At 35.8% G+C, this 20,206-nt stretch overlaps 2 protein-coding genes across 3 annotated transcripts; one reads left to right on the top strand and one right to left on the bottom strand.

Annotated features, from left to right (window-relative positions):
* The first annotated feature begins 10,373 nt into the window (after window positions 1–10,373).
* LOC110942207 (transcription initiation factor TFIID subunit 13) lies at window positions 10,374–14,103 on the top strand. 2 transcript variants are annotated; one of them, XM_022183966.2, is made up of 6 exons: window positions 10,374–10,515; window positions 10,828–10,962; window positions 11,046–11,083; window positions 13,065–13,124; window positions 13,209–13,283; window positions 13,808–14,103. In XM_022183966.2, the coding sequence occupies exons 2-6, from the start codon at window positions 10,851–10,853 to the stop codon at window positions 13,916–13,918; spliced, it is 396 nt and encodes a 131-aa protein (XP_022039658.1). In that variant the 5' UTR covers window positions 10,374–10,515; window positions 10,828–10,850; the 3' UTR covers window positions 13,919–14,103. The 2 variants fall into 2 exon arrangements, with proteins under 2 accessions (XP_022039658.1, XP_022039649.1); XM_022183957.2 differs by having other exon boundaries at window positions 10,375–10,515; window positions 10,825–10,962.
* Window positions 13,944–19,676, bottom strand: LOC110942199 (dnaJ protein ERDJ3B). The gene is made up of 10 exons (XM_022183949.2): window positions 19,511–19,676; window positions 19,294–19,442; window positions 19,077–19,203; window positions 16,978–17,092; window positions 16,673–16,789; window positions 16,120–16,206; window positions 15,957–16,016; window positions 15,782–15,859; window positions 14,770–14,841; window positions 13,944–14,266 (listed from the first exon to the last, which is right to left on the bottom strand). Exons 1-10 carry the CDS (start codon window positions 19,579–19,581, stop codon window positions 14,108–14,110), a joined length of 1,035 nt encoding a protein of 344 aa, XP_022039641.1. The 5' UTR covers window positions 19,582–19,676; the 3' UTR covers window positions 13,944–14,107.
* Between the last annotated feature and the right edge of the window lie 530 nt (window positions 19,677–20,206).

A 20,206-nucleotide genomic window follows, 5' to 3' on the forward strand; every position in this document is an offset into this window, starting at 1 on the left:
TTATTGGTTAGAACACCTACGTATAGAGAGAAGAAAAGAAGAAATGAACAAAGGAAAATGAATTCCTAAGCTTCCTATTTATAGGTAAGGTAGATTCATTCCTTAGCTAGGAAGTTTCCTTAACCATTAAGTTTCCTTAACTATTAAGTTTCCTTAACCATTAAGTTTCCTTAACTATTAAGTTTCCTTAACCATTAAGTTTCCTTAACTATTAAGTTTCCTTATCCATTTAACTAAATAACTTACTTAGCTGTTTAATTAATCTTATTTAGTTTAATTAATCTTGCTTAACTTAATTAATCTTGATTAACTTAATTTAACTGATTAATTAATCATACTTAACTTAACTAACAGATTAATTAACCTACTCAACTAACTTAACTGCTAAGTTTATTTAACTATTAAGTTTACTTAGCTATTAAGTATTCTAGCAGCTACTTGCTTACGAGTTCTAATTTCTAGATACAATGGAACTCGTATTAGTGTATTAACTCAATTCAACTTTAACGATAATCACGAGATAGAAACCCTCACAATAAATGACAAAGTGCGATACTTAAACATCCATCGAATTCACGACGAATGACAAAGTATAACCCGAGTTTGAGCAGCACTTAAACATCCATCGGATAGTTTTAATCGATCGGATAAAGTATCGTACCAGTGATTAGAGTTAGTACCTTAATAACGGGCAGAGTTTCAGGATTTAGAAGGTATAATCCCGAGCTATTATTTACAAAAATAAAAGCTGACGGAAAGAAAAAAATTGAACAGTGATCGAGTTAATACCCTATATCCGTAGCAGCGTTTCCCTATGCGGAAATTCGAATTTTTGCAGAAAGAAACGATTTTTGAAGGAAATTTTCGAGCACAGATGAACTGCTCATGCCCAGGCAATTTATAGCAAACTTTTGGGTTTTACGCGGCCCGCGTAAACCCTTTGATGTATCTTACGCGGCCCGCGAGGGCCATAAAGGCGGCAGTAGAGTTGCTGAGTCATAGGTGGTTGTGACACGTGTAACGACACGTGTCCTAAAGCTTATCCGGAGGTTTCAAGAGCTGTCGCGGCCCACGTAAGCCTAGGCTTACCCTTACGCGGCCCGCCTGAAGACCGGAATTCTTGATTTCTTGATTTGCCATGCACAGTAGGGTTTTCAGGGTCCGGGTTTTCACTTACGGAGCGTGTTAGGACATTTTTGTGTGAGTCGTTACAAACGTTGTCAAATCTAGAAAGTGTTGAAACATGTTGTACCAAATCAACTCGAAGATTTGCATTTTTTTGTCGTGGCTCGATTAGATTTTGGTTTTGCGTTCTCTATTCGTCACTAATGTCTTCGTTATTTGATTGGGTCTCCTCGGGATAATATTCAACTATTGCCCGGCCTTTATCCTCTAAAATCATGTTGTGTAGAATGACGTACGCGTACATCATGTTTCTTATTTGATCTTTTTGATACAATCGACAAGGCATGCTCAAAATGCGCCACCTTTTCTACAAAACACCAAATGCTCGCTCGATGTCTTTGTGTGCCGCCATCTGAACTTTGTTAAACTTTACTCTTTTAGGATCTATAGTTCCATCTCTTGAAAAAGATTTCATGAAAACAACCCACTCATGGTAAATTTCATCAACAATATAGTACCCATGAATGTATTCAACATCATTTACAGAAAAATGTCCCTTTAGGTCCAACACCATTTATCAGATCATTGAAAAGGGGCGAGTGATGAATAATATTTATATTGTTATGTGAACCTGGCATACCAAAGAATGCATGCCGTATCCAAAGATCTTGTGATGCAACGGCTTCAAGCATCATAGCCGACATTCCATGATATCCGCTTGTGTGAGAGCCTTGCCATGCAATTGGACAAAGTTCCCACTCCCATTTCATATAGTCTAAACTACCTATCATCCCGGGGAGACCATGATATTTAGCGTGATGTTCCGAAAGTTGTTGCATATCACTAAACGTCGGTTTCTCAATTATCTTTTCGTATATAGTTCAATGATATAGGCACAAAAATTGTGAAAACTTTCCCTAGCCACCCGTCTCGACATTTTTAAATACTCGTCCGTTATGTAGGAACTATTCTCGTAAGCCAATTGTCTTAGGGCGGCCGTAACCTTTTGCCACGTGGTAAATCCTAAATTACCACGTGCATCGGGTCTTTGCCGGAAAAATCGTAATTATCCTCTAAATCCTTTGATATTCTTAAAAATAAATTGTTTACTCATACGAAAACGACGCCTAAACATTCCTGCATCATACGTTGGTTCGGGTGACAAATAATCACTTACCAACAAATCGTTAGCGGTTTCGCGTTCACGAACGATATACTTCCTCCGTTTGGGTTGGGGTTCGGAAGTCCCTTCTTCTGAATCTCAATGATAGCTTTCAGGAGCCTCGCCACTGTTGATAATAATATTTCCGTCCTGTCGTTCGATGAGGATAATGAATCATAACTATCTGACGAATCGCTTGAACTTGAAGAATTCATTGTATAAATTTTTTTAGGTGATGGGAGATGGTTTTTGAATATTTGGATAGTAAAATTTAGTAAGAATTGGTTGATTTATATAGAATAAAAGTTAACGATTTTTTGTTTTTTATTTATAAAATAGCCGTTGGCCAACGGCTAGCCCAACGGTCACATGAACTCAACCAATCTCAGCCATCCACATCAGCTCCCCAACCTGCCCCACCCCAGGCTTCATACCCACGCCAGAGGGGCACAAATTAAGTATGTGAGTATGATTATGTTTAAGTATGTATGCGACCAACGTAAGGGAACCACTCGGGTTATGCTCACATATAGGTACGAATGTATGAATATGAGTATGAATATAAGTATAAGCATGAATGATAACGATTGCGTATATAGTATAAATTGAAACACAACAATTTAAGCATATAAAATGATCAAGAAGTTTTGAGTATGTAAAAATGAATGATATGTGTGAGATTGTTGTGAAATATTGACCAAAACATGTACGTCGACATGCATGTATAGTTGTTTGAGTAAGTCATTACGTTTATTGAATCAAAATAGATTGAGTTTGAGGGAAACGAAGAATCAAGTTTGTGAATGTTAAATGAATATAAAGTATCTTTTTTATCTCGTAAAAGTCCATAAACAACTTTGCGTTATATTTTATGGCATTTGCCCATTAATAATACATAAATGTTATAATATTTTGTTATTCTACATGTATAAATTCATATTGAAGACTTTTTAAAGTCATTTAAAATCCATAAAGCCATTTGGCTGGCTTATTTTTTGGTCTAACATGATTTGATCTTGAATTAACAAGTACTGGACCTATAATGATTTGATCTTTAGCTAAAATGTACACGACTTGTTATCTTTGTGCGTTAAACTAAAGCAAAAGCGGGACAAATTGAGTAATTTGTATGAAAACAAGTTAAATAATATAACTTTGCGTTATATTTTAATTTTAGAATAAAACTAAACCCTTAAAATTTTCAAATCATAATAAGTTCGATGGTAGAACACTACGGGGGTGTTTGGGATTGCGTTTTCAACCTGATTATTTGATTATTGTGTTTTGAAATCACAAAAAATCTATTTTGAGTGTTTGGTAAAAAATTAATAAAAAGTGATTTTTTACGTTTTGTAGAGTTCAAAACGTGATAATCCATAAGTAGGTCACCCCTTGCTGCAGGAAAACGTGATAATCCAAAAACTGATTTTTTACGTTTTCACTTATTTATTTTTTTTAAAATATATCTACTTGCCAAACACTCAAATAGTTGATTATCTGATTATTATGATATCAAACAACATAATCAAATCCAAACACTATCTTTCGACAACACGTTTTGTTACAGCTAATTATCTGATTCTGATTATTCAAAACGCATAATCTATTTTCAAAAATCAACCCCAAACACCCCCTACATGTTATATCATAACATGTTTACACTTTACACAATATTATATACAATTAAAGTCCTATAACGAAAATCTATTCTTAGATTAATACACAAACAAATACCCTATAGATTTAATTACTACTAAACAAAATATTAGTAAATAAAAATGGCAAATTGGATTTAAATAATCACAACTCACTGTTATTGGCCAACAATAATTCCTACTCATTTAATCACCAATAATAATCCGAACTATTCACTTTTGTTTGTAAAATACTCCCAGTTAAAAAAAACACTAACTAGGTTAAAAATTTGCTGATGTGGCCCTTTTAGCTGATGTGTCATATGACGTGGCAGTTGATGTGGCATTTTTTGATGACGTGACAGCTGATGTGGCAGTTGATGTGGCATTTTTGATGACGTGGCAACTGATGTGGCAGGTGACGTGGCAAGCCACATCAGCAAATTTTTAACCTAGTTAGTGTTTTTTTAACTGGGAGTATTTTACAAACAAAAGTGAATAATTCGGATTATTATTGGTGATTAAATGAGTTGGGATTATTATTGGCCCCTTTTCTTTTGTTATCTTAGGGGCTGTTTGTTTGAGTTCTTAATGGTCCATGCTTCTTAATAGTTCAGACTATTTATTCGCAAGCAGATGTCTGAATGATTTAAACATTTGCCTCTGAATCGTACTAGCTCTTAATGGTTCAAACATCTTACTTGTTCAACACTTAATATTGCAGACCTCTTACTAATTCAGCATTTACCAATTGTATACTATTAATAGGTGAAGAGAATGAATAATGGTTTGTGCGAAGAGAATGAATAGTGGTTTGTTGTATTTTTGTAATTTATGTAGTGCTTTCTGGTATATAATTTGTTTGATTTATAATGCTCATTCTACCCAACGTTGCAATAGTATCAAAACTAGCGCTTAAACTTTGAAATGTCACTTTGATCCCCTAAAAAAGCTAAAGTGATTTATAATGCTCATTCTACCCAGCGTTGCAATAGTATCAAAACTAGCGCTTAAACTTTGAAATGTTCACTTTGATCCCCTAAAAAAACTAAAGTTTGGGGTTTACTCTAAAATTAATTTATTGCAACGTTTTTATTTTTATTTTTATGTACGTCTCGGTATAAATTCGAGTTCGTCTACGCTTTAATGCAATTTTGGTTTGGAAACAAGTCGAGTCAATTATATCATGTGTTGTTTTTAGGTGCGTTTTGACATAAATTTTGTTTGGAAGGATATTAGGCCAAATATAATACGTTTTCACTTGAGAATATAAATTTGAGTTATTATACGTTTCGACGTAAATTTAGTTCGGAAATGAGTCGGGTTGATTGTAGTTTATACTTCATCACACCACGTACACCACGTACGACCCATACATACGTGTTTATTTTATGTACGATTTGAGTTGGTCTTCGTTTAGGCGTAAATTTTGTTTGTAAACAAGTCGAGTCAAATAAAATACATTTTCATTCAACAGTATACGCGTACAACGACTTTTCGTGCGTATGAATTCAGATTACTCTATGTTTCAAATGTAACTTTAGTTCGAAAGTGTGTCGGGTTGATTGTCGTCTATACGCGTACAACATCGCCGCAACGCGTGACGGGTAAAAAACTGGTTTATAAGTTATCAAATAGTCCCTTAGTCAATTATCACTAAGTCCAAAGAAACCCAAAAGAGCCCTAGAATGTTTTGCTTTGATTTGTTTTTTCCTAGAATGTTTTGTTTTGTTTTTCCTAGAATGTCTTGCTTTGTTTTTTTTCCTAGAATGTTTTGTTTTGTTTTTCCTAGAATGTCTTGCTTTGTTTTTTTATTTTTGGATGGTTTTGTAGGTGCCCACACCCTATCAGACATTTTCTAAGAGTAGTCTTTTGCTTATTTCAGTCCGTGATTCATATTAGTATTGGTACTATTTAAATTCGTTTAGGGGAGACGGTGTGGTTGCGGATAGGCATGTCCGGGTAGGGTATCCGCTCGGCTACACCACCCCGTGTAGCTCGGGACCCCTTTCCGGGTATGTGGAGCGGGTGTTGGAAGCTGGATGAATGTGACCATTGGAAGGGGAGATGACCGTTGCAGAATTTAAAAAAAGATTGGCGACGTGGCTAGGACACTACCCTACCACACCCCTATTTTGGTGCTTATAGGGTAGTGGAAGCTTAATGTGATATGTTCGTGTCCGTTTATGTTCGTTCGTTTAAAGCTTAAACGAACAATTCACGAACACAAACGAACATAAAATAAATTAACTGAACATATTTGAATAAACATAAATTAACATAATTGAAGAAACAAGTCTAATATATGACATTTCATTCGAAAACACATCTAAATAAGGGTTCATAGATATACTCATTAGTTATATTTATATAAGTAGTTAGAAAACCTAATATTTATATAAATATAACTATTTATGTATTTATTAAATTTAAACGAACGTAAATAAATGAATGTTCACGAACATAAATGAACGAACACAATGTGTGTTCATGTTCGTTCATTTAATTAAATGAACAAAATTTTTTTGTTCGTGTTCGTTTATTAAATAAACGAACATAAACGAACTTTCTACCGAACAAGTTTATGAATAGTTCATGAACGTTCGGTTCGTTTACAGGCCTATAAAAAAGTAAATAATAAAGGTAAACACGATATCAAAGCAAAAGACAATTAGTAGTGTAGTGGTTATGCACCAAATCCACTACTTTTTCTAGTTAATTAACCACATGGAGTGGTTTAACACCCTTGCTATCACTTGTTAAGACATTCAAAAATTCAGATCCAAGCACTTATTCATAAATCATGTTAGAACAGCCACAACAAGCGATTGTTCGATACACGAAGGCCTCTCCATTGTCGGCATACACCGGAGTTGTTCCTAAAATTGCTCAAATGTGCCCAAAACGAAATAGAAAAGAAAAGATGAATTTAGAAGAGAAGTCACAGGAGATGTGGAAAAGAGTCTTTTTCAATAAGGAGAAAAGTTGGAACTCTAAGATCCTCCATTGGTTTTTCAATTAAGCACATGTGTGTATACGTAAGTGTGTTTGTAAGTGGCCATTATGTTGATATTGATAGATCTCATAGTTTCAAGGCTGTATATTATGATGGGTTCTCCATGTGGTGGTGCACAAACACAACAAAATGGATATATATTTATTCATTTAATCTCCATGATATAACTTTGGCTTAAGCATTAAATTTAGCGGTCACATCGACTTTCACAACTATCGCCAAAGTTGTCATGCCACCATCCACTTTGAAGCGCAAATAATCGCCAGTTTGCCACCCGTGGGTTTTGCGTGTTTTGTTTGGTTGTTTGTGTGTATGTGTTAGATTTTGATTGTCTTGTGTGTTCAACTTGTTAAGATTTTATATTTTTATGAAGGCATGAAGATTATGTTTTTGTCTTTGTAAAGGTGTATTCATTGTGAAAGAATATGCATTGTGAACGTTTGGAGAAAAAGTTAATTCATTTATGTATGTTTTATAAGTATGTGTAAACGATGCAAAAAGGTTTGATTTCACACGTGTAGGGTTTTACAAGTATGTGTTAACATGTAAAACACTATATCCTAGCATATATAGATCCAAAACCCACCAATCAGATGATTACAAGTACGCTCTACCGGCAGCGATGACACTTCCGTAGCTGGCACAGAAGACACAAAAGGTAAACTTGGGTCCACATCTCATCCAACCACAAAAGAACACGTGTCAAGGACGGCTAGTGTAGCGTCAGTGGACAACAATTTAGACTAATTTGGTGTCAGTGCAAACACATCAAAAGCAACCTCTGAACAGGCTACACCATTGTCGTCATTCACCTGTACCGCTTATAATGCTGGATGGACATGTGTTGCTACTACTACTGAACGTCTTTTAACTCGAAAACCACTTTAACTACATAGAAAAATTGTGGTCATCAAAAAGATTTTTTTATCTATTTATGTTTTTTCTTGAATGACAATCGGAACGTTCGTATAACACAAAACACCAACCAACCCCTTAGCAAGGTACTAAGAGAACCAATTGGACCATATTAGAAAACAGAGAAGTAAATAGAGAAAAACAAAACCAAGTGGAAAATAAAAACGCTTCACATTCATATATATATATATATATATATATATATATATATATATATATATAGGGTGGGGTTCTAGAGTGAACACTAGTGTATTTGCGAACTGAGTGAACAAATCCTGTCCATTGATCTACACACGTGTATGGCCAGGATCTCATCATCAAATCGTAAAATACACTTGTGTATTTCAACTAGGGGTGTGCAAAAAACCGAATTAACCGAACCATAACCGAATTAACCGACAAAACCGAACCGAAAAAACCGAACCGAATAAAAAACCGGTGGGTCGGTTAATAGTTTTTTTGAAAACCGAAAGTAGCGGGTCGGTTGTGGTTATCATTTTTTCCATACCCACCATAACCGAACCGAACCGACATGTAATAAATCTTTGTAGGATTTAGGACTTTCACCATATTTTTAATATTTGATGTTTTTGACTGAAGATTTTTAGTACTTATGGGTTTTTCATATTATTTTGTGATTTTGGTTGAATGTTTATTTGAATTTATGGAATGTATCATATCACTTTATTTGAATATTCGATAATAATAATTGGTATTAATATTATAGATTATATATATTTGTTTAATACTATGTAATATACTAATATATACAAATATGCAATAACAATTTATTCCATGTTAAAAAAAATTAAGCTATTTTTAGCTAAGCTAAATACACGGTTAACCACCCATAACCGACCCACTATAACCATCAAAACCGAATAACCATAACCACCATAACCGATCGGTTATGGTTATGGTTATCCAATAACCGACATCACGGTTATGGTTATGGTTTTTGGTCAAAACCGACCCAAACCGACCCATGCACACCCCTAATTTCAACATCAAATCCTGGCCATTGATCTACACACGTGTATGGCCAGGATTAGTTCACTTAGTTCGCAAGCTACACTGGTGTTCACTCTTGAACCTAATCCTATATATATATAGGCTAGGAGTTGGCTAAAAAGTCCAAATTTCCTAAAAAGTGTAGAAAGTCATAAAACACCAAATTGTCAACCATAAAACACACCAAAAACCCACAAATAACAAAATGAAGAGTAATAAAACATCATATATGTGGGTTATGTTTTGTGTTTTGAATGATAAGGCTCTGATTATCGAATAACAAATATTATTGTGTTTTATGTTGATTAGCATGTTGTGTTTTATATTCATAGTTCTACGATTGTGTGTTTTAAGTTTTTATGAACTATTATGGTTTGAATATGGTGTTTTAGTAATTTTCACTTTGTTATTTGTGGGATTTAGGTGTGTTTTAAAGCTGAAATTAGAGTGTTTTATGACTTTTTACACTTTCTAGGAAATTTGGACTTTCTAGCCGAACCCCACCCTATATATATATATATATATTAATTTCAAACATTCCAACGAATAGTGTTGTTTTTTTGTCTTTTTGTGGGTTTTTTTTGTGTTTTTCTTAAATTTCAACTGGTTTCGTAAACGTAACAAACCGGACCGACGTTGATCAAACGTTAGTACCGTGGCCACGTAACGCCGGCGTAACATATTTTTTTAAGCTTCAACCGGTATTGTGCAGGTAACGAAAGGGTATCCTCGCCACGTAACATAGTATGTAACTATTTGTGTCTCTGTTGTTTCTATGGTGTTTTTTTTAAGTTCATCAGGTATTGTACACGAAACAAACTGAACCCACACCGACCGAACGCCAGTATCGCCGTCGTGTAGCGCGCGGGTAATGTGTTTTTATTTAAGTTTTAACTGGTATTGTACAGGTCACGAAATGGTATTGTCGATGTGTAACAATGGCGTAACGTGATTTTTTTAACTTTCAATCGTTATTGTACAGATGACGAAAGGAAAACGACTTTACCACCGCCGCGTAGCGCGGATGTTATTCACTAGTTACAATTAAAATATCTCCAATTGTTCCATGTAGGCAGGGGCGAAACATAGTGGGGGCGGGAGGGGGCGGCCGACCCCCAGAACTTTTCGCTCAGTAGTGGAGAGTATGTAGTTTTCATATAGAAATTTTGGGTATACGAGTATCAAATAGGTAAAACTGGTACGAGTAGCAATACAACACGGTTACTAAAAGGTATAATCGATACGAGTACTATAAATATACGAAATAAAATATAATATAATTTTATTTAAGTTTATATAAAATTCGATACCAGTACTCATTTTTACTTGTGCCCCTATCGAAAGCATCGAATACTGAAATCAATAAAACTAGGTACCAATACATATACCCGATACCTCAAATTGGTACGAGTATGGTACGGATACGAGTACGGGTATTTGAGACAAAAAAGCTCATCACTATACCATACCTGTACCGAAAACGCTAAATTTGGGTACCAAAACCGTAGAGAAAATCAAGTCGGTTCAGGAAAATTGGTACCGGTTGGTTACCATTCGTGAATTTTCAAACCAAACCAAGGCGGTGACAGATAAAACAACCCCCCAATCATCATCTTCTCCACCGTTCCACCTCCGCGTCTCCGTCGTCGCCGGTAAACTCCGTCTCTTATCAATTGTTTCTCTCACATCTTCACTCCTCATAAGCATCTCCATTCGGAGACCTTCTCAATTTTTCACTGATTTATACTCAAATCACGATTTAACCTTCTTTGACCTAACTTTTTTACTTTAATTAAAATCAGTGACAATCGATAATCACTTGATTAACGTAAATTTCTCGGTTTAATCTCAATCGTTACTTCCAAAACCAGTAACGATTTCAAAAAGTGAATTAAGTTATTGAAGAATTAGGTTTTTACTCGTCAAATATTCTTTTGATAAATTTGATCTGTTTGTTGCAGTAGATTATAGAAGATTTAGGGTTAAGATGAATAATAGTAATAATAATCCAGCAGGAGCCTCATCAAAAGGTAAAGTTGGTTCATCACAGCCATCAGAAACATCATTCAAACGCAAAAGAGGAGTTTTTCAGAAAGATTGTGAGTGTTTGTTTGTTTCACTTTTTTTATGAGAATTTCTGTTTCTTATTTTTTTTTATTATGATTTGATTTGATTTAAACAGTGCAGCATATGATGTATGGTTTTGGAGATGATCCTAATGTAAGTATCAGCCACAGTGTTTTATGTTTGGGTTTTGTTAAATGTTTATTTGTTTAACTTGATGAAGATTACCACGATATGAATCATTCAGAGTAAAGATTTTTTTAAGAACAATGTAATATGATGATAAAATCTTGCAATGGACATATGAAAGATATTTTAAACACATATATTTCTTTTCAAGGAAGGAATATTCTGATGAATTGTTATATCGTGTCAAACTCATGCAGTCATTTGTATTACTACCCATATGTTATAGCCATAGTTGTTGAAAGCCATCGCCTCTTGCGCCTAGGCCCATTTTTCAGGCGAGGCAAGGCAATTGCGCCTTAAGTCTAGGCAATTGCGCCTTAAGTCTAGGCAATTGCGCTTTAATTCTCTAGGTGATGGTTCAGGGCCTTCAGGCATAAATTCCGGCGCAATTGATAGATTCCAGAGCGTTTCCGACCAAACTCTCTTTATTCTGGCAAGATTCTAGCCAGATTTCTACTTTTATCTAAGGAAAACTACTTTTATACACCAATACACTAATGTTTTAGAACTTTTGGTACTAAATATATAATATTAAATGTTTATAATAGCTTTTATTTACTTTATTTGAAGAATATTATTATTTTTCTAATACGTAATATATTTTTTATTTTTTTTCATTGTGTGCTTTTTTTTCCCTCAGGCCCTAGCTTTTTGTGCGCTTTGCGCCTAGGCCCTAGGCGAGGACTATGCGCCTTGAGTGTGCCTAGCGCTTTAATAACTATGGTTATAGCCAAAACTATATTGAAAATGAACCAAGCTATGGACGTCCTTGAGAACCCGCTGCAATGCTGCGTCCTTGACATTGCTGGTGGTCGGGTGCTCTTACATTTACTGTTATCTAGGCATAGTTGTCAAAGGCGCACTTAAGGTGCAAAGGGTGAGCCTGAGGCTTTTATGCAAGGCACTAAAAAGCAAGGGCTTTATTATGCTAGGTGCGTAGTGTATGAAGGCAGTGTTTAATGGGATTTAGACATGTTTAGTGCTAATTTAGGGCTAAATTAGGTGGTTTTAGGTTAAATCCAGCGTTGTTCAAGGGTTTTAGACAACTTTTAGGGGTTTTAAACAGGTTCAGACAACTTTTGGCCAGAAATTAGCGCCTGAGTGCCTGAATAATTACGTAATCTAGCCGGAATTTACAAGGTTTGGCCGGAATATGACTGGATCGGGCCTGAACTGCCAGAAGGCGCTTTTCTTGCGCCTGGTTGCACCTGAGCGCCTAGGTGAGTAGGCGCGCGCCTGGTATAGTTAAGAGCACAAGGCGCAAAGGGTGAGCATGTCGCTTAGGCGCTTAAAAAGCGCACACCGAGACAAGCAAGGCAATAGTATAAACATGCCATTTTTAGCTGTTTTATATTTGTTTTTGGCTGGTTTGACTGTTTTTTTGGCTTGTTTTAGACTAGTTTAGGCTGGTTCAGACATGCTTTTTAGTAGGTCCATGCCGGTTTTTAGGGGTGAGCAAAAGGAAAAACCCGACCCGACCCGAGAACCGATCAAACATAAAATACAGAACCGATTCACTACCCTAAATATAGGGTCGGTTCCGGTCCATTGGTCCAAGTCGGGTTTCACCATGAATACCTAGGTACTTGGGTTCGGGTCGGGTTGAGTATATTTTCGGTTCGGTTCTCGGTTATTTTCAGTCCGGACCTAAACTTGCTCACCCCTACCGGTTTTCCATGTTTTGTGTCTTTGCGCCTTGTTGCACTCCAGACGGCTTTGTTGTGCCTCACGCCCTCGCCTCGCCTCGCCTGTGTGCTTCAGCACACACCTTTGGTGCCTTGTTATCAAACAGAAATCACATACAAAAATAGACAAAACACGTGTCGATGATTAGTATCTTATAATGTGTTTAGAAAACGTTGTCCGACATGTAATAGTTGTTTAGTAACATGCAATCTTTGTCTTAGAAAACACGTCTGACATGATTTTGGTGTATGCCACTGTCCAGCCGTTGCCAGAGACTGTTGCTCTTGTGGAGGACATTGTTGTTGAATATGTGACAGATATGGTGAGATTTTATTTATTTATTTATTTTTAATCTTTGAATCGGATTACAAAAACTCGTTGTAAGAAGTTATCAATGGAAGTGTAGGTGCATAAAGCCCAAGATATTGCATCAAAGAGGGGAAAGCTCTTGACTGAGGATTTCTTGTTCTTGATCCGCAAAGTATCTTTTCTTTTCTTTAAGAGTAAACTGCCATTTTGGTCCCTAAGGTTTGGTCACTTTTGCCACTTTAGTCCAAAACTCAAACTTTTTGCATATGAGTCCCTGTGGTTTCAGTTTTATTGCCATTTTGGTCCAAAAATGAAATCAGGTCATATTTGTCTTACAAAAACCTGTTATTTTGTCCTTTTCCTCAGGGGCAAAATGGTAAAAAAAATTATAAATAAATACCGGATTTTATAAGACAAATATGATCTGATTTGCCCCTGAGGAAAAGGACAAAATTGCAGGATTTTATAAGACAAATATGACCTGATTTCATTTTTGGATTAAAATGGCAATAAAACTGAAACCACAGGGACGCAAATGCAAAAGGTTTGAGTTTTGGACTAAAGTGGCAAAAAGTGACCAAACCTCAGGGACCAAAATGGCAGTTTACTTTCTTTAAACAATAAATATTTTTTTTTTTCTTCTTGCACACCTTAATACGTAAAGGTTTGCTAATATCATGTTAATTGTCTTTATAGGACTTGCCCAAGTTAAACCGTTGTACAGAACTGCTGTCAATGAACGAAGAACTGAAACAAGCTAGAAAAGCGTTCGACGTGGATGAGGAGAAGCTGGTATCGCCAGAATGATCAAATGGTGCAAAAAACAACTTTCGTGCACTTTAAGATTTCAGCATAGCTATATCCAAATCATTCAATCTCATGTTTACAATGTTTGACATCTAAAAATGGTTTACGGGTGGCATTTTGTTCTACAAGAAATCTATGGACCAGCCTTGATAACAAATATATTATACATGTATCCTGCTATCTAACTAACTAACCGAGAATGTCTTTGATCTTGGTCTTCTGGTCATCTGTTAGTGATGTAGGGAAAAGAACTTCAAAAGTAACATACAAATCACCCTTCTTGTTGCTAAAGTGCAGTGGCATTCCTTCGCCTTTAAACTTCTTCACTTCCTTTGGTTTTGTAATTCCCTGCAAACAGTCTCTCATTTATAAGTATGGCTGTAAAAGTCGCTAGGCGCTCCCTAGTCGGTCGACCGGGGAGTTGAGAGTACTCGGCCTAGTCGGAGAGTACATGGGGAGTACTCGGAGATGCCAAATTATAAAGAAATTAGTTTTCGGAAATTAAATATGTCAAATAACATAAATTTACTAATATTTATAACAAAATACTTGAATTTGATATTCATTCTTTAATATGATAGGCATAAAAATTATGTTTTATTTTATTTTAAGTCAAACTCGGCCTGAGTTGACCTACTAGATCCGATTTTGGCCAATGTTGACCGCATTTGATCGATTCCGAGTAATTAGTCGGAGTTGAAGAAAGTCGCCTCGGCAGCCTACCTTGTAGCGACTACTCGGGGAGTACTCGGCTTTGGAGACCTTGTTTTACAACCATCTTTATAAGTATTTATCTCTTTATAAAATTACCAGATGGCGCATGAAAGCTAAAATGTAAACAAAATCAGTACCTTTGTGCCGATGTTCACTAGATGATCGTCAAGGTGTTTAACCGTCTTCTCGAACCCAACAAGTGCTTGTGCCTGAAAAGGCAAGGGGTTTAATCAATGCACAAAAGCAAAATTATATTAACACCAAAATGTATATTACTTATAAGAGGACATTGGGTGGATTATGTCTGTTCAGAAAGTGTGATTTCAATTAAGTATCAAAATAGGTTCACCCGCTATATATCATATATGTTAATATATTACTGCTAGCGGCATTGGAGGTGGGCGTGATGGTGGTGACATAGGTGGTGTCGACAACAACCAGGGCTGCAAACGAGCCGAACGAACATGAACTTGTTCATGTTCGTTTGTTAAGAAATATATGTGTTCGCGAATCTTTGTTAATTTTAGGCAACAAACAAAAACGAATGTTGACGAACACAAATGAGCACAAACTAATGTTCATGAACACAAATGAGCACAAACTAACACAAACAATAGTTCATAAACAAAATATATAATACATTGACACTTATTAGATATTTAATTTGTCGGAATTTTGAATTTTTTAAATAAATATAAAAACTAAAAACACTAATGAACTATCAAACACAAACGAACACGTTACCAAACGTTCACGAACATAAACGAACGAACACGACCTTTGTTCGTGTTTGTTCATTTAACTAAACGAACGAAATTTCTTGTTCGTGTTCGTTTGTTTAATAAACGAACGAACACAAACGAACTTCTCGCCGAACGGTTCACGAACTGTTCGCCGAATATTTGATTCGTTTGCAGCCCTAACAACAACATATAGGTGGTTGTTGGTGGGGCTGGCCTATTTGGACACGTTTTAAGTTAGCCGTTACACAAGAGTGACTCATTTTGATCCGCTGTATAATAAGAATAGACATCAAGCAAATAAACATAGCTTAAATCATCTACTTTCTTAAATGACGTGTCATGATTGCGAGGGGTAGCATTAGTCATTATGGTAACAGCTAAAGGAAAGAGGGGGGGGGGGGGGTACCAAAGTTATTGTGGCAGTTGTGTGAAGGTTATTGCCTTCTCTCCTAAACCTGTCGTGTGGAGCTGTAAGAATGCGGAACTGCACGAAATTCGAGATATATCGTCAGCAATATAATATTTTTCTTTTTCTTAAACAGACATGACCAAAATTAAGCCATCAATAATAACAAACTAACCCTCAAATCTCCAGGTTCACCATCTATAATTGGTTCACCCTCCTCATAAAAGACCACTTCCTGCCATAATAAAATCATCAGAACCATTTTTAACAATCAATTACAACCAGTAAGTTTATATATAAAAATAATAAAGTATCTTAACCATGAATTAACTGTTTACCTCCCCGTCTTGCATTCCTTTCTCTATATCCACAGTTATAAAGTCCCCTTCCCTTGCATACTTTACATTAGGGCACTGCTCACAGACCTGAACAACACAAGACACACATATGTATAATGAGGGTAGGGATCCTGTACATTAATCCAGAAGTGTGAGAAGTGGATTATAACACTATATATAATACTATATAACACCATATAAACACCGTATAACAATATGTAACACCATATAACACTATGTAACACTATACGACACTATATAACAATATATAACACTATACATCTATCATAGAAATGCTATCAGACAAACTATAGTGTTATATTTGTTATATAGTGTTATATAGTGTTACATAGTGTTATATGGTGTTACATATTGTTATACGGTGTTTATATGGTGTTATATAGTATTATATATAGTGTTATAATACACTTCTCACACTTCTGGATTAATGTACAGGATCCTCAATCTGTATAATGATTACCTATCATGAGACAAAAAAAAAAAAAAAAAAAAAAAACTAAGGTTCTTCATAACAGTATTTGTTTGAAAATACCTCCTCTGTCATCTGTTGGAACATTCCGTGACCAACTTGCCGGTGATAAACCTCATTCCTGCAGTTGCAGCGTCTTTTACCTGGAGCAGGCTTTAAAATGTTCTTCTCCCTCCAAATCTAATCAAGTTTAACCATAGGTTTAGAGAAATCACTAGCCAAAAGAAAATGCTGGAAATTAGCAAGTGTGTAACATCATACAAACTAACAAACATTGCATAAAAAACAGTTACGTTATAGCCTTATAGGTTTATATGGTCATATACGAGGGCTCAAAATTTGTAATCTGGTCAGTAAAGTTTCTTTACCTTTAGGGACCCTCCCATGTACAAATCCTCCAAACTTGCATCGAGGTCAACGATTACATCATCACCTTTTGCCACCCGGTCCTCCTCTTCTTGGTCTGCTCCGCCACCAAAAAAACTGAAAAATGCAAATTAATATGTTTAATAAATTTTCAAAAGTGGATGTATGCCTTAAATGATGAAATGTAGCATGAAGTCAACAACAACATCCCGCCAAAGATTACAATATCTAAGAAGGTATCTAGGATGCCTTATAAAACTTGTTATGTGATTATGTTTTGATATTGTAGATAAATAGTTTTGAGGGTGTCCGGGATTCAAATGCGTAATTTTATAAGCAATTCCATCATTCCTTTTAGTCCCCAACTTTTCAAAATTACACTCTTAGTCCCTGTGGTTTGACAAGTTGTTACTCGGATAGTCCCCAAAGCGGATGGAAGTTAGTTTTTCTGGTTAAGTGGGTGTGAAATAACAAGGACTATCCGAGTAACAACTTGTCAAACCACAAGGACTATTCGAGTAACCTTCATCCGCTTTAGGGACTATCCGAGTAACAACTTGTCAAACCACAGGGACTAAGAGTGTAATTCAGAAAAGTTGGGGACTAAAGGTGAAATTTAACCAAACCACAAGGACTATCCGTGTATTTTACTCTTCCAAACACCAGGAACAGTGTTCAGCCTCTTCATGTTTCGATTGCTTATTCAGTGGCGGATTCAGTAACTCTTTTTACCGGGTTCCTTTTGGTAGATTTTCACCAATTCTCAATATTTTTTTCCAAATCATACAAGGCTTCCACTATTTTTTTCATTTTTTTCCCGAACAGAGGAGGTTTACAGGAACCCCCAAAACACCCCTGAATCCGCCCCAGCTTATTCAAATGTTGATTCTTTAAGCTTCATGTTTTGATGAAAAGTCAAAGTTTGTAACTTAATGACTAACTTTGTCATTTAAACAAAACTTGTTTACATCATTTGATTATATCATGCTTGGATTGTTGAAAGTCTGAAACTTAATTACTAATTTGGATCGTCGAAAGTCTGATCGCTTCATGATTTTATCATGTATTTTTTAAAGGATTTCGTATTACATTATATCTATATTATGTTACCCGACCCATTTATGAACTGGTCCAAACATTCTATAATCTAGTGATAGACATCGAACACTGAATATTAGTGACACCGCTGAAAAAAAACTCCGGTCCACCAGTCCCAAACACCCGCTAGCTAACCAAGCACATGGTTTATTACAAATGACACTTACATGCCTATACTAATACTCTTCAGTGAAGGTATAACTAACACTCTGTTCCCGAGTCTCATTTAACAGGGAGAGGGGAAGGAAAAGAGATGAAAATATGAAAAAACCATGTTCCCGAGATTTTTTAAGGATAGGAGGGGAGGGAAAAGGAGGGAAAAGGGAAGAAAATTTGTCCATATATTCATCCTCCCAAATTGGAGAGATTGGGAGAGAAAATCCTATCAATTACTAAATGGTAAAGGATCAAATAAAAATAAAATTAACGTACGAAACGTACGAATTGAAAGAAAAGTCAAAAAGTGGCGGTGGCAATCTGGTAATTATCAGCAACTTCAAAAAAGCAAAAAGTGGCGGTGGCAATCTGGTATTTATCAGCAACTTCAAAATTACTGTACTAGAGTAATTTTGAAGTTGCTGATAATTACCAAAATGCCACCACCACTTTTTTGACTTTTCTTTCAATTCGTACGTTTCGTACGTTTATTTTATTTTTACGGAAACTTAACTCATTACTAAATTACCCTCCAATCTAATTAAAATGTTTTATGTTTAAAGGGTATAATCGTAAAATTGTTCTTTTTCTTCTCTTTTCCTTCTAACTCAGGAAAACATAAAATGCTTATTTTTTTCTCTTTTCCTTTACATTTCATTAAACTCGGGAACACGATAAAAATCACATCTTTTCTCTCCTTTTCTCTCTTAATTCATTTTCCTCCCCCTCCCCCTGTTAAATGAGATTCGGGTTGTGGACCAAAACCAATGCGAAAAATATTATGTAAAATGTAATAATGACACTATGATTAAACTTATATTACTAAGGTCTGAAAGCGAAATCTTACGACTTAAAAATGTCCTGAATATTCACCCCTCCGCCTCCTCCGCCACCAGCAGCATGCTGTTTAAGCCCTTCCTCACCGTACCGGTCGTAAATACTCCGCTTTTCGCTGTTCGACAACACTTCATAAGCTGAAACAACATACACACAAACCATTCACTTTCACACCAACAGGAAACACAAAATCTATAAATAAACACAATGCATGTATGATTTACTACCATTGTTAATTTCAGCAAACTTTATGTTAGCATCTTCATTTCCTTGATTCTTATCAGGATGATATTTCAACGCAAGCTTTCTATATGATCGTTTAATCTGATCGTCTGATGCACCTTTCGGAACTTGAAGTATATCATAGTAACTTTTACTGTAACAAACAGAATAATTAACCACACAAAGATGAAATTTGACGACGGAAAGAAGAAGAACACTTACGCTGCATTAGCAATCAGTAGAAAGATGGATAGATAGATTACGAATAAAAAATTCGATCTACAATGCGCCATTAGGGTTCTGATACAGAAATTATTGGAGATAATCACACTGTTATCATGAATATTGTGGAATCATGAGTTTGTTTATAGTAGACATTGGAGCAAGCAGAGGATTTGCTACGTGGAACTGAGAAAATGTAACCAATGAGGGAGAGTTTGCAGTTGTGGGAACCAATGGTAGTCTGCCACGTGGTAACGAGTTGAACACGGCAAGAAAGAAAGAAAGCACAAATGAGGAGTTGACCGTTGACTTGTGGTCCCACTTTTTGAATGATAGATTGATAGCCCATTGGTCCTGTAATAAAGGGATGACCGATTGACCGATCACGTGTAACGTCGCAAATGCCCATTTTTCTAAGTGGTGTGGTCGATTGGGAAAAAAGGAAAGATTAGACGTGAAATTATGGGAAATTAATGGTGTCGCAAAGATAATCTAGGGTGGTTAACAGCTATTTTTTTATGGTAATCTGATAATCTCTCTATATTGCAATTCACTTACTCACTGTTTTCCCTAAATTCCTAATTGATGCTTTGAATCTTTGAATTTTGATATTGCGCTTGTGATTGAGACTTAGAAAGAAGAAAACAGAGAATCGAAAGGGCCTCACATTTGTAGTTTGCTTAGGTTCTCAAAAAC

This window comes from Helianthus annuus, chromosome 1, assembly GCF_002127325.2.
Source record: "Helianthus annuus cultivar XRQ/B chromosome 1, HanXRQr2.0-SUNRISE, whole genome shotgun sequence".
Classification (NCBI taxonomy): domain Eukaryota; kingdom Viridiplantae; phylum Streptophyta; class Magnoliopsida; order Asterales; family Asteraceae; genus Helianthus; species Helianthus annuus.

Coding starts and splice junctions, on each gene's coding strand:
- LOC110942207 (XM_022183966.2), top strand. CDS start 10,851: ATGAATAATAGTAATAATAATCCAGCAGGAGCCTCATCAAAAGGTAAA. Junction 10,963..11,045: donor AGGAGTTTTTCAGAAAGATT/GTGAGTGTTTGT, acceptor TGATTTAAACAG/TGCAGCATATGATGTATGGT. Junction 13,284..13,807: donor TCTTGTTCTTGATCCGCAAA/GTATCTTTTCTT, acceptor TTGTCTTTATAG/GACTTGCCCAAGTTAAACCG.
- LOC110942199 (XM_022183949.2), bottom strand. CDS start 19,581: ATGGCGCATTGTAGATCGAATTTTTTATTCGTAATCTATCTATCCATC. Junction 19,204..19,293: donor GTTTGCTGAAATTAACAATG/GTAGTAAATCAT, acceptor ATGTTGTTTCAG/CTTATGAAGTGTTGTCGAAC. Junction 15,860..15,956: donor GTGAACCTGGAGATTTGAGG/GTTAGTTTGTTA, acceptor AATTTCGTGCAG/TTCCGCATTCTTACAGCTCC.